The sequence below is a fragment of the Miniopterus schreibersii genome, assembly GCF_964146895.1.
Source record: "Miniopterus schreibersii genome assembly, chromosome: 2".
In the NCBI taxonomy this organism is placed as follows: Eukaryota; Metazoa; Chordata; class Mammalia; order Chiroptera; family Miniopteridae; genus Miniopterus; species Miniopterus schreibersii.
In genome coordinates, this window is record NC_138102.1 from 158666314 (window position 1) to 158680813 (window position 14500).

The 14500-nt window shown below is 47.8% G+C and overlaps 1 protein-coding gene across 1 annotated transcript in view; it reads left to right on the forward strand.

Annotated features, from left to right (window-relative positions):
• Positions 1-2386: 2386 nt before the first annotated feature.
• The window catches only part of ST8SIA1 (ST8 alpha-N-acetyl-neuraminide alpha-2,8-sialyltransferase 1), a 99236-nt gene continuing 87122 nt past the window's right edge, over positions 2387-14500 (forward strand). Inside the window, exon 1 of the mRNA XM_081127523.1 lies at positions 2387-3065. Within this exon, the coding sequence (XP_080983649.1) occupies positions 2827-3065 (239 nt within the window). The 5' untranslated portion in view covers positions 2387-2826. The remainder of the gene's footprint in view (positions 3066-14500) is intronic.

Below are 14500 nucleotides of genomic sequence, written 5' to 3' on the forward strand. Positions count from 1 at the left end.
AGAAAGAAGGTGTACCACAGAGCAGTGACAAAAGTGATTCCTGTGTGAGTTTAAAAGGGGAAGGCAATGGCTTGACTAGATTTGATGTTCAGGCTAAGGAAAAGCAGGGAATGAAGTTTGATTTGTAGGCTGGGTAAGAGTCAACAAGGGTAAGGGAATTTTAGTTTTCAGAAGAAGGTAAATAGCACATTCCATCAGAGAAGTCTCTCAATTTAAGGCAGGACTTTGATGTATTTTTATAAGCTTAAATGGAGAAACATTTACATAGCCTCTTCATAAGTGCAATATGTCTTGTTATTTACTCTACTTGGACTTGGGGAAGAAAAGAAAAACTGGGGCAGCTTGTTTTTTATTTAAATTATAAGAACAAAGGAGGCAGATGATTTATCCACAGCCCTGGTAACTATGGGAAGGGTTCCCCATATCTGTGTCTCCCTTCCATTTCCAGAACAGAAGAGGCTGGGTTGGTTACTTTGCAGGACTTCAGGTGATCTTCATTTCAAATAATCTTTATTAGGCTCCTCTGTGGTAAAACGTAATTTTGGGACCTCAGGATTTCCTCTCTCTCCTGATTTACCTGGGTCATGCTTCAGGGTGGAGGGCAGTGGGTTGTGTTGGAGGGGGAAATTCCCCCTTTCCTCTCCTGGTTCTTAAGACTGGTCCAACAATGAAAATGACATAAGGCAGATTAATAGGAGAAAAGTAAAATTTATTACACACAAGAATTCACATAAGCATGAGATTTCCAAAGACAGTAAGACAAAATGAGGTATATATGTCATTCTGCACTGAGGAGCTGAAGGTAGGAGTCACAGGGAGATGAAAAATGTTAGTGTTTAGTAAATAAGTATTTTCTGGGACGTTTAGAGACCAGGGGACACAAAGGTTCCTCCCTGGCTGCCACACCTAGTTCAGGTTAAACTACTGTTTCGTGGTGATAGTTCCTCCCTCAAGCCTGATATAGGCCTTCCATCTTAAATTCTTTTAGCAGTTAGAAGGTCAAAAGCTCTTCCAGAGCTTTCTGGACCTTAAAAATAACCAGTTTAATCAATACCACAAAGGTGCATATTTTGTGGTTGCAAACTTCTGCTTTTGGGGTTTCATGCTCCGGTTCAGCATGGTAGTGTTGGAAGAAGGAGACTACTGTGTTTTTTTGTTTTTTTTTTTAGGGGGGCGCAGCAAATAACTATCAACTTCCCACGCATCACTCCTCTGTGGTGAAAGATGCGCAGAAAGGCAGCAGGTCACTGAGCAGTCAGTGTTGGTTGCACTGGGCGCTGCAAACTGGTCGGCTGGGCAAAGGGACCTAAGGCCTTAGATTTTGTTTTCGCGAAGACTAAGCCAACCTAGACAGCAGGCAGCCGCCTTTCTTCTTTGTCCTGGCTCACTTTCCACTCGACGCGATGCTTAAGCAAACGGCATAGCAACCGCTAGGAGGTCCCCGAGCCCAGCGTCGGCCGCCGAGGCGGGCGCGAATGGCCAGCGCCGCGTCCCCGCGCTCGCGGGCCCGGGCGGGGGGCGCTTTCCAAGGTCGCGGATGCGAGGGACCAGTCGGTGACGCGGCCGGGCAGCCGCAAGCGCCGCGCTTCAGCCTTGGAGCGGCGCACGCGCTCCGGCGCGTTGCACGTCTGGAGGTCCGGCGCTGGGGCGCCCGCCGCCTCCACATCTGGGGGAGCAGCGCCTTCCCTGCGGGGCGGGGCGGGGCGGGGCGGGGCGCAGGGCCGCGTGGTGCGCGCGTCTCCCCGCGCGCGGGCCCGGGGGCGGCGGCGCGTGTCTGGGGGTGCGCGCGCGCGGGGGGCGGCTGGGGCTGCGGCTCCGGGACCGGGCGCGGGGGCTGGAGTCCGGGAGGGGCGGCGTCGCCGCCGCCTGCTCGCGCCTCTCGCTGCGGGTGGCGAGAGACCGGGGTGACGCGGCAGGGTGACACGCCTGCCCGCCGGCTGCGTGCCAGCGGTGCGCTTATCAGCCAGTCTCTGCCACCCGAGGCACACAGATATACATATATATATATTTTGAGGGCGAGGTGGGGGAGGGGTGTTATTTTTGTTTGCCTCTGTCTCCGGAGAGCAAGGGCGGGAGAGAGGGGCGCGCTGCAGCCGAGCGTCGCGGCTCTGAACCGCTCCGAGACGGCAATTTTGCGCGTGGGGGAGGGAGGGGGCCCTTCGGTTTCCACCAATCCCCGGGCGCTTGCCTGCGGAGCCCGGGGCGCCGCCGAATTGACTGATGAGAGCGAGTTGTTTTCTTGCCCGGGCGGGGCGGGGAGCGGGGGTCCTGAAGGACGCGGCGGAGGAGCCCGGGGCGGGATAGCGGTCCCGGGTCGCCGTGGAAATTTCCAAGGACTTGGCGCGGCGCGGAGAGCGCGTCCAGGGGGGCGCCCGGCGCCGCCGCCGCGCGGGAGGCGGGGAGACGCGGCGAAGGGCGCAGGAGCATCTCTCCGGAGGGGACGCCGCGGGCCACGGGTCCCGGAGGGAGCGAGCCGCGGCCCGACCCGCGCCGCGGGCGCCGGTGATGCTGCAGGACCGGCGGAGAGACCCGCCGCCGCCTTCTCCAGGGGAAGCAGCCATGGCCGTAGCTGGTGACCTGCCCCCCCGGCCACTTCCCCTAGGAAGAAATCCTTGAAAAAGTTGCATTTAAAAAAAAAATCAAAAAAATCCTTGCTCTGACCTTTGGAGCCGTGGGGGAGCCGAAGAAGCGTCTGTGCGCGTGCAGATCAAGAAAGCGAGAGGTGCGTGTGCATGGGGGGCCGGCGGTGGGGGCGCCCTCCCCCGCCACTGCGCCCCGCCTGGTGCTGAGGCGCTGGCCTTCGCCCCCCGGGACCGCGGGGCCGCGATGAGCCCCTGCGGGCGGGCCCGGCGACACAGCACGTCCCGAGGGGCCATGGCCGTCCTGGCCTGGAAGTTCCCGCGGACCCGGCTGCCGGTGGGAGCCAGTGCCCTCTGCGTCGTGGTCCTCTGCTGGCTCTACATCTTCCCGGTCTACCGGCTGCCCGACGAGAAGGAGATCGTGCAGGGGGTGCTGCAGCAGGGCACGGCGTGGAGGAGGAACCGCACGGCCGCCCGACTCTTCAGGTACTCCGCCTCCCCGGGCCCTGTCCCCCCCCCCACCCCCGGCGCGGGGCGCGGGGCGCGGGGCGCGGGGCGCGGGGCGCGGGGCGCGGGGCGCGGGGCGCGGGGCGCGGGGCGCGGGGCCGCCGGCGAGGACCGCCTCGCGCGCGGGCATCCCCTCCACCAGCCTCTCCGGTCCTGCTTCCTTTCCTCCCCGTCCCCAACCAGGAGTCACTAGTCAGGAGCCCTTCCCACCCATACCCCGAGAAACGGGCAGACACCTGCTTTATGCATGTGCAAAGCCTGCACGCATTTCCGCGCAAGCCTGACTTGTATTCGGCGATTCGGCGATAACTGGTGGGGGAGGGAAACCCAGGCGAACTTTGTGCTGTGCACTTGATGAGAATCGCTCTCCTGGGCTCTGCAGACGTTTGAAACCGTAGAGAACTGGAGGCAGGTAGGCGAAGCCTTAACGAGGGTAGGCGAATGGTTGGCGACGTGAATCACTAAGGAGGGAGCAGTGGCCAAGTCTTGGGCAGTGAAGACGGGCACACTCGGCCAGGATCCAGTGGCTTTGTGCAGCGTGCCCAGGACAGACACAGGGCGCTTACTGATGCCCTACTAAGAGCCAGGGACTGTGTGATTTTTATGTTGAAGGCTCAACAACTTTCTAGGAACAGCCCCTAACCCCATCTTACCAACCGCAAACTGAGTCTTCAGAAGGATGAGCTACTTCCCCAAAGTCATGTACCTTTGAAGGGTTGCTGCTGGGATTTTCATCACAAAAGCTCTAAAGCTGGCTCCCAGATCTTTCTCTTGGCTTAGACAGGGGGAGCCTTCTGCAGAGGATGGGAGATGGCTTTAGGAAGGGACTTGAAATCAGAAAACAAACAAAAAACTACAACCAGGTTGGATATCGGAACTCCAAGGACCACTCAGAGGTGGTCGTTTCCCTTCCTTTCTGGGAATTTAAGCGTCTAAAAATAAGTTCTTGGCAGCAGGGGGTTGGATGTGGACTGGAGGGAAGGCAGAGCTGCTTCCCCTTCCTTTCCACTTCCCTGGACATGTTGGGGGACACCCGGTGCTTCCACCACTGCCAGGTGCCCCTTTCACCTTCAGTCCCCCGGGGCTGGCAGTGCTGCAGTGGCTCTTCCTGTGATTGTCGTGGTCTGGATGGGACGTGCTTTTCTTTGCTCTGCACAGGACCCTTCAAGCAGTATATGGGCAGGTGAGAGCCAACTTAAACATTTTTCATTACTGTTCCAAATGTTCAGAAGCATCTGTAAATTTTAAAAAAATCTTTAAAAACATGTGATTTCCCTCCTCATCTCAGGGCTGCTCCTGGTCAAGGAGATAATAGCCAATCCTTTCAGGGAAGGTTGCTGAATTCTCCTTTAAACTGGGAGGGAAGCCTTTCCTTTTCTCTCTTTTTAGAATTCGGCTCTCATTAAGTTTAAAATCACCCCACTCTCCTTAAAAGGATATAAGGGCTAATCTTCTCTCACCTCCACAGTATCGATTGTTGGGCTCAAAAGCACCCAAAAGGCATGGCATCCAGCAATTCTTTTCTCTAAAGACAGAAAGCACTTTCATTTCAAGTAATATAAGGAAATGAGTTAAGAACGTCCCATTGGTTTGCAATGAAAGAGTCCCCCCTTTTTTTTTGTTATAGGGGGAGGAATAATGAAACTCTGTTAGAGAATAGATTCCTTTTGGCGGGCATAATCAAGTGGAAAATGCTTCCTATTCTGAGACCTACAGGCTGATAGTTTCTGAGACACATTTGTCCCTTGATGTCTATAGCCTGGAATGATCTTCAGTGTGTTTGGCTGTCATTTGGTCTAGTCTCTATGTGCAGAGAATTACTTATTGAAATGCATGCACTCTGCAAACTACCTAAACACGTATCCCTCAGAGTTAGTGCTGTAAAACGGTGTAAGAGGCGCCACTGCTTATTGAAAAGAGTTTAGGCTTCAGAGTAGAAACTGAATTTTTAGACTGTGCCATGACTAGAGAAACGGCAGAGGGTCTTTGGCAAGTTACTCTATCTCTTTGAGTCTCAGTTTCCTTACTTATAAGTGAAATAATAACATCTACCTTGCAGGGTTGGTTTAAGGCTTAAATTTTAAAAAAACAAAACGATGCTCAGTGTCTGGCATAACCCAATCAATGGTGTTATTATAATTGTTATAAGTCTTAAGTTTCTGTATATCTTACAACTTAAATAAGGGCAGCTTGCCAGCCCATATGAATTTGGAATGTTTTGCCTGCCAAATTTGTAGAGCAACTTTATTGGTTCATATTCTGTCCACCCTTCCTTATGCCTTTACGCTTAAGCTAATAAACAGGGACAAGGGGTTTAAAATGATAATAAAAGTATCATGGTTTGTTAAGTCAAGATTTTTTTTACTGTCCTGTTTATTAAAATCCTTTTTCCTTACCATCTGGATTTTTAGGATGTGAGTAGTAGTGTATGTTGGTTAAATATTAGACAGTTCAGACAGAATGTTAGAGGTGGTCTCCACACCCTCCGTTCTTGTCTTGCTTGTAGGAAGGCATTCAAACAGGAAACAGTACCAAATAGCAGCAAAGCATGCAAGAGTTTATTTGCAAGAAAAGGAAATACACTCAGACATAGTCCAAGGGGGGCAGCTTAGCTGGCCGAAGCTGAACCAAGTGCTCCGCTTGTTTGGGCATTTGAAGTTTGGTACCCCAGAGATGGGTTGTGCAAAACACCCCAACAAAGCCTCCTTAGGTTCCAAGGCTGCCCCGCCCGGATGTTAAGCCATCTGTTAGACTACATCCCGGGGGAGGTTTCAAGTCTCCCCTTTCTCACTCATGGGTCTGCTAACTCTTGGTTAATTCTTGTTTGTCACTTCTTCCATGCCTTCCCCTTGATCTTAGCCATTTATCCCAGCTCATGTCTATTTACCTTCTCTAACATTCCCCGCCTCAAGTGATATAGGCTAAATTTGTTTGGGAAGTTGAGGGACACTTCTGGCTTCTGAATCTTCCTGCTGAATTTGCACATAGAGCTGTGTTGGCTTGATATCCCTTGCTCACTGTCCGGGGCAGTTAGAGTGGGGTGGAGTGGAAGTGCCCTGTAGCCTGGCCCAACGGGTTTTGATGTAGAGACTGATAGCCTTGTTGAATCATCCTTTGTAGATGTATTGCCTGTATCCAGAAGGGAATAAAAGCTGTTAGTTTGTCTATTATGTACGTTCCGAAGGTGCAGATAAGTATGAGTTACTAGTGGGCCTAACAAGGGTAAGAACCAAGTTAGAGTGGACGGTGCCTGCTTAATTGTATTCCAAATAGCATCTGCCATGCCTTCTTGACTAAAATCCTGTAACCAAGTAGCATGTTCTAAAATTGCTGGAACATCTGTTTCTATTTGGCCAGTTGTATTGATGTAGAAACAGCATGGGAAACCAATAAATCATCTAATGCTATGCAGTTATCAGTGACCATCTTGGCTAGCAAATTTAGAGATTGAGATAATAATTTAAGTCTCTGCCAGTAGTGGTAGCAATAGTTGCCATTGAAGCAGTTATTTTTTGGCTGTAATAGCATTATAGGTAATGCCCCCTGCTAGCCCAATTAGGCTTCCAATTAAGGCTATTAGGCCTAGAAAGAGTAAAACTATGGCCCTTTTGTGTCTTTTGTGAGGACTATAAACCGGAACAGTTTGCTCCAGGGGAGTGGGGTAGCCTATTGTCCATGTTCTTGTGGTTGTAGATGGGTTAATGTACTGTTGAGCTCTTCCACCTTGGAGTGTTTGTCCTAGGAACATAAGTCCTTTGGGTAAGCATAGATATCATTAGGTTTAGGGGGGGGTCTAGGGAGGAATGACTTAACCGATTAGTGATTGACAGTAATGCTGATGTGTTGCAGCCAGGGTAGTGGCTTCTTGTTTTTCCCGTAGATGAGGAAATTATGGTTCTCTTCCAGTTTTGTATAGTCTGTGCCTGCAAAGTTGTATTGCAGGTAATGGAGCTATTTAGGGATTGGAGGGTACAGTTAGGAGCATCTGGTCCTGCATTAGCAAGGGATCCATTGCAAATATCTGCTGATTGTGTGCCATTTTTATAGTAGCAGTAGCATTTTTCGGTTGTGTTACAATTACAGGAGGTTTTGTTCTCTGAGAATTTGAAAGTGAAGCCGTCCTGGTAACAATTAAATACATTCCTATCTGTCTGATGGGAGAAATTCTTCTTAAGGTTTGTACATAATATGATGTTTAAGGGCTGAAAACACCAAGGTGTTATATTAGGTTTCCCAGAACAGGAAGTTAGCATTGAGTAGGCGGCATCTGTATCAAGAAGAACATTAATGGGCCTACCTGCCACACCTATGGTTACCCTTGGATCCATCCTGGTGACGTTGTTGGTCTTGGGAGCCAAGGCAGATTGAGGGCCCCGTCAGTTTAGACCTATTAAGGAGGGGGAATTCGACTCGGAGGTTTTCAGATCCTCAGGCCAGTCCTGTTTCCAGTGGCCAAATTTGTGACATATGGGGCAGGGCTTGTTAGGGCCCTTCTTAGGGCATTCTCACTTCCAGTGCCCAGGCTGCCCACATTTGTGGCAATTGCCAGGAGGGCCAGTTTGAGGTTGCCCTTCACCCCAGCCTTGATGGGGCTTTCCCTGCTGTGGCTGGTATCCCTGTAATGCAGCTACAACTGCGCCTGCCTCTTCTCCTTGCCTTGTTCCTTTGTCCCTACTCTCTCTTCCTCTTGTTCTCGATAATAAAAGACCGTGTTGACTGTAGTTACAATATAGGCAAGTGGAGTGGAAGGACCCATGCCTAATTTTTGTAATTTCCTCTGTGTATCAGGAGCCAGTTGGGTCATACATTTGTCCTTGAGGACAGTGGTTTCTGCAGGCTCAGTGGGATCTAAATCAGTAAATGTAATGATTGCCTCCCTCAGCCTTTCTAGGGCGGTGGTAGGGTTTTCCCGTGCTCCCTGGTCAATGGTGGCTAATTTGTTGTAGTTGACAGGTTTCTTTTGGGCCCTTGTGAGTCCCGGATGTAAGCAATGAATCCTGTGATCCTGGTCCCATCTGCCTGATTGAGAATGGTCGCCCCGGTTTGGATTCTTGTCTATGGAACGGCCCTAGCTCCCCGGGGGATAGTGAGGATTTTGGACATTTAGTTCAGCATATTCCTGTGCCACGCGACATGTGAATTCCTTTTCAGTTGAGGACATAGCTTCCTGTAGAAGAAGGCTTAGATCCCTTCAAGTTAAGTCAAAAGCTATTGTAACCTTTCTCCATTCATTTATAAATTTGTCAGGATCATCAGTGAAATTGCCTACTCACAACTGAAAACCTACTTTTGCCCACCCCGTGTGTGTGTGTGTGTGTGTGTGTGTGTGTGTGAGTGTGAGATCTGGCTGTGATTACTTCTCCAGTATTATCTTTCAGCAGTTTTCCTCTTTATGCTCTAGTAGTATTGGTAAGGGTTGTAGCTCCTGAAATAAGCCAGGCTGTGTTGGTTTTTCTTGTGTCATTCCTTCTGCCTGGAATGTTTTCCTTCAGGGCCGCATCTCCCCCTTTGCCAAGCCAATTTGGAGTCACTTTTTGACCATGCAATATAAAGGTTAAGAGTAAAGGTTCCCAAGTTAGCTGTGTTCAGATCCTGATTCCACCACGTGCTGTTTTCTTCAGCAACTCAGCCTTCATTGTCCATTTTCTCATCTGTAAAATGTGGCTTCTGGTAGGATTGTTGTGCACATTAGAATGGTCGATGTGTTGAAAATGCTTAGAACTGTTCCTGGCACATAATTAGAGCTTATTCCATGTTCTCTCTCCTCAAGGCAGCATCCCTTCCTCCCTTCCTCCCTCCTTCCTCCTCAGGCTGTGTTAGAAGCCTCTCCCTTCTTTTTTAAAGAAATGCTTTCTACAGATTTCTTTCACTTATCCAAAATATCTACTATGTGTCTACCACTATTACCATAGAAGACACTGGAGCTATAATAGTGAACTTAACAGAATTCTTACTTTCCTGAAATTCATTGGCTAATGAAGGGAGACATAATGAACAGAAAAATATACAGATATCGAATACTGCTAGTGACAGGTGCCTTTTTCATGCTGTATTAAAAGTACCAGTTTGTCTGTCTTTTCTGCTGATTCATTCATATTTGCAGTCCAGAGCTGAGCACAGTCCCTGGCACACTAACTTTTATTGAATTACTGCATGAATGAACATTTTAAGAAGGTATGGGACCAGATAGCCTGTCAGTCAGTCAACAAGTAATTAGTGAGGCCCAGCACTCTGCTTGGCCATATATATGGTCATCAAAGGAGTAAAAGGCATCCTCTCTGTTCTAAGAGTTCTTACTTTAGAGCAGCATTTCCTAGTCTCAGCACTACTAACGTTTTGGGCTGGATAACTTTTCATTGTGAAGGGCTGTTCTGTACATTGTAGAATGTTTGGCAACATCCAAGACCTCTGTCCACTAAATGAAACAACCACGTGTGTCTCCAGACTTAGCAACATGTCTCCTAGGGGGCAGAATTGCCCCTGGCTAAGAACCACTGCTTTAGAGAAACAAAACCAACCCAGTTGAGAGGATTTTAAAAACTCAGAAAACAGCCCGGCCGGGCGTGGCTCAGTGGTTGAATGTCGACCTGGGATCTAGGCGATCGGGGGTTCGATTCCCGGTCAGGGCACATGCCCGGGTTGCGGGCTCGATCCCCAGTTGGGGGTGTGCAGGGGATGGCTGATCAATGACTCATCGATGTTTCTCTCTCTCTCTCTCCCTCTCCTTTCCTCTCTCTGAAATCAATAAAGAAATATTAAAAAAAAATTAAGTTATAAAAAAACAACAACAGACCCTCAGAAAACATCATGCAATTCAAAGACAAAATTGGAAACTACAAACTGTAAGTGCTTTGACTGCTGGAAGAGGAGTGAATGAATTGTACTTTGATAGGTGGCCAAGTCTTGGTTAGGGAAAGGTAGGGAGACAGGATGCATTTTGAGAACTTTATTATAGGCAGCTGTCTCTATTGAAAGCTTGGGTGGGAGCTGAGGAGGGCTCTCATCAGTGCAGTCCTCAGACCCTGGCAAGAGGAGCCCATGCTCTGTGCTCTAGTTTTGGGGGGCTCACTCCCCTCCTCTTGTGGTCTCATCCCTTCTTAAGAGGCCAGGGCATCGGTGGGGTCTTTGTAGACCCTAGAATTCCCTGCCCAAATGACCAGAGCCCACTTTCACAGCCTACCAGCCCGCATGGGGTGTTTTCCCCTCCCTCACTCTTGAGGGTGGCTTGCCCCACTGCTGTGTGCACTCCTAGGCTCAAGGGATGGCCAAGGAACAACTCTTTGTGGAAAAGGAAGGCTGTAGAAGGAACTTGGATGTGGGATTGGGGGGGGGGGGGTCACATGTATACTCGGGAAGGTGTCTCTCCTTGTGTTGCTGTGTCTAGCACCAAAGTACCTGACATCTGAGAAGCCTGACTACGAATTTGGCGTTCCAGGCTGTTACGCAGGTGCACTTGGCCAGAGAAAGGACAAGAGGATGGGACACATTCTGTGTTTGTTGATTTGATTGTAACTTTAAAATATTTAGATACATTTGTTCTTTTGTTCTTTGCCTTGCAATTGGGAGTGGACTTTTGCAACTGGGGAGCCTGTTGCTCTGCATTTTGGAGAGGAGGGTTCAGGAAGCTGGTTGAATCAGTTGAATAATTATATATGTTAGTGTAGGGTATGGCCAGTCTGTCTTTTGACAAAGCTGTGAATCATCTTGGGATGGTGCTGGCCGCGTATCCGTCACTAGTGCAGTCCCTTATGCTGGAGTCGATAGATACCGAGTCACAGTACTTTTTGGTTCATGCCATTCTGGCTTGTGGGGAGCTGTGCAGCCTTGGGCACGCTGCTTCACCTCTCTTGTTTTGTCACCTGGGAAATGGTATAATATGCTAGCCCACTTCACAGGGTTGGGATGAGAATGAGGTGAGATAAGTGTGTAGCATCCGCGCCATCTGCACTGATTGGGTGAGATGACAGAACGCTTGTTTTCACCTAAAAAGAGTCTTTCGGGCCTCAGAGAATCAGGTTTTGATCCTGATTCTGTCATTTGTTAACTTTGTGACCTTGAAAAATTTCCTTAGCCTTTCTGAGCCTTAGCTGTGGGTGGCATGAGCTGCCTTGAGAAGATTAGGTGCTGAATAATTGCCAATTATGAGGCCATAATGAGCAAAGCTGCTTCCTGGGACAGGTCCTGTGCCTATTACTTGTACCTTTGGTAAAGGAATAGATTACAATGAAATGTCACCTTGTGATACACCGTCTTCTTCCAATAGTGTCAGCGCTAAGGATGCTGTAAAATGGCCAGTAGAATATTAAGGAAGATAGCAGAGCCCAGCCATAAACCACCTCTTCATTCGTTCGTTCGTCCCCGTTTCCTCTGCCTAGTACATGCCAGTTAGGTGCTGGGATACAGGGATGGAAGCAGGACACGGTTCCTGATTTTATAAAATTGACAGTCTAGTCTAGTGTCATTAATTAAGTCGGTAAGAAACTGAGTAATGTAGTGTTCTAAGGTTTATAGTTTGTTTTGGATAATTATGGTGAGTTTCAAAGCTATTGATTTTTCCCCTTTCGGTTGGACTGTTGCAGCTATAGCGCTGTGTGAGAGGGGAGCAGCCAAGACCGTAAGAGCTGTGTCACTCCTTTAATTAGGTGCCAGGGAGAAGCTGAAATGAATTCAGAGCTACGCGTCCTCCATTATTCAGGGCTTAAGTAGCACAGCACACTACCGGAGATTTCCAAGTGTGTGATGAGAAAGTGCTGTGTTTTTAAAGTGCCTGTTTCATTTATTGATACAACAAATACATACATGATTTTATGTTATCTATGCCTATTTAAACATTTTATAGTGTTTATTATTTGTCTGATTTTGGAGGTAATAGATACTTACTATAGAAAAAATTTAAAATGTAGTAAAAAGGAGAAAAAACACACTCATAGTTTCAGCCCTCAGAGGTGTTCACCGTGAACACTTTCTTTTGTGCAGATTTGCTTGCATATGTGTGTATTACTAAGTTGTGTGTATTTTGCGTATTTAGTTTTATATCCTTTTATTCACTCAGTGTTACATCTTTAATGTTTTCTCATACAGTTAAATAATTTTTAACTTTCAAGTTTGTGAGAAAATAGCTTCATTGTTTTTATTTGGGGAAAAAAAAATATTTACAGTGTCTTAAAAAAAAATGTTACTGTATTGTCCCTGGCCGGCATGGCTCAGTGGTTAGAGTGCCGGCCTTTGGACTGAAGGGTAGTGGGTTCGATTCCAATCAAGGGCACATAACTGGGTTGCTGGTTCCTTTCCAATGGGCCATACAGGGGAGGCAACCAATCGATGTGTCTCTCTCACATCGATGTTTCTCTCTCTCTCTGTCTCTCTCTCCCTCTCCCTCTGCCCCAGTTTCTCTGGAGACGTAAACGCAGGTGGTCTAACTCCCAGTACGTGGCTATACCACTGTGAAGGTCAAGAGACACTTTGGTTCAATGAGACCGAGCCAATAATTGAAGTTTCAAGAAGGGAGACAGAGACAAATATAAAGCAAATCACAGGGGTTTATTTACGAGATCCTGATGGTTCTCGGCCCAGCAGGCCACCCGGAGGATCCGCTGAAAGACACACACGAGGTCTGGGGGTGCGGCCCGACTGCGTCGGTCACTGCAGCCCTCTGGAAGCTCTTCCAGAGAGGCGCAGGGCAGAGCAAGGCAAGGGTCAGCTTTCCCGGAGCTGGGGACGAAGTCTGGAGGGCAGACAAGCATCCAAGGATGTGGCGGAAAAGCTCCTGCTTTTAATAGTTCAGTTGAAGGTGTGGTGCGTCTTCAGTGTGTCTTATCAGGGTCCTACAGAGCGCGGGCCTGCTTGGAAGCCGGGGCTACAAAGTGTTAATCTTATCGTGGCACGCAGGCCTCACAGTTACACGCAGTCACACAACATGGAGTTACTTATTTCAAGTCTAATACGTACATCAAACTTATCTTCCTGACTCTAATACACACACAAATCTATTTCTATAACAACATTGGGAATATTTTCTGGTAACAACATATGTAGACTTATGTCATCCTTTTTAATGGCTGCAAGATTTTCCTTTGTTGGTGGAGTAGTTAATAATTTATTTAACTAATCCACTATTACGTGATAGTCATGTTGTTGCAATTTCTTGCCTTTATAAATAATGGTGAGATGAATATCTTTGTGTATACATCTTAAATGTTTATCTGTTTATTTTCTTAGTATAAATTTCTAAAAGTAGTTTCTTGACCATTTTTTTTTCCTCCTACCATCAATTATTAAATCTGGTTTCTTTGGTTGTTATAGAAAAATCTTTGACTTTGGCGAAGGGCAAATTTGAGGTTTCCTGCATTTCAGTGTGAATAGTGACTATTGCATACAAAGCAGAATACAATGATTGTTAACGTTAGGTGATGGTATTCCCCTTAGGGAATTTTCAAGAGTCCAAAGCAACTGAGAAAGATTCCCATACAAGTGGACATGTACCGCGGTAGTTTCCCTTCCTTGAGCACTGTGGAGACCTAGGTATGAGGAATTTACTTAGTAACCCGGGACATATGCCCTCATCTGTCATGGTTATCTTCTCCATTAGCCTGGTGTTCAGTCTACATTTGAAAAGCGATGCCTTTATGGGACCATTTGCATCAACTTTCTAGGACTTCAGTAATTAAATAAAACTGCAATTTAAAAAGAAAAATGAGCTTTTGCTTCACTATCAGGTAGAAATTTCAAGGAAAAAGAAAACTGTCTTAAATAAAGCAATTACCTTTTCTGACTCTGCTATTTTAAGAGTTATTTTCCTATTTACTGTAATTAAAAGTCCTGGGCTTGAGTCTGGAGCAGATCATTGCCCACATGGGTGGAGGGTGAGGGTGCGGTAAAAAGCCATAAAAATCCCATGATGGTGTTTCGTTGGGTTGGTTTTGGGAGGTAGAGTGTTGGTGGTTGTGCTGACATTGGCCTGTGTCATCTCTACCCTGTACTCCTCTCCTCCCTTACATCTGGTTTAGATCCCCCATCACAGTAGGTATTCATTATATGAATAAAAACATGAGATTACCTGAAAGGCCTAAAGACAGCTGTCTGAACATCTTGCAGGGGTAGTTTCATTTGGTGCCTAATATTAAGACTCCCTGCTATACATATCCAGGACAAAGTCATTTATTTACTCCTCTGTTCGTTTGTTTACCAAGTATCTGTTCAGTGCCTTCTGTGTGCCAGGCACTGTCGCTAGGTGCGGTTAGCCAGGAGCACATGTCCTTGCCCATAGGAAATAAAAGCAACAGAACACATTATTTATACAAGCAGCTATGGTCTCCAGAAAGTCTCTCAACTCCTCATTATGAAGGAAAAACAGGCCAGAGTTTCACTTCAGGTTCAGGATTTAGCTGTGTGTGTGCATTTGGCACAGTCCTGAG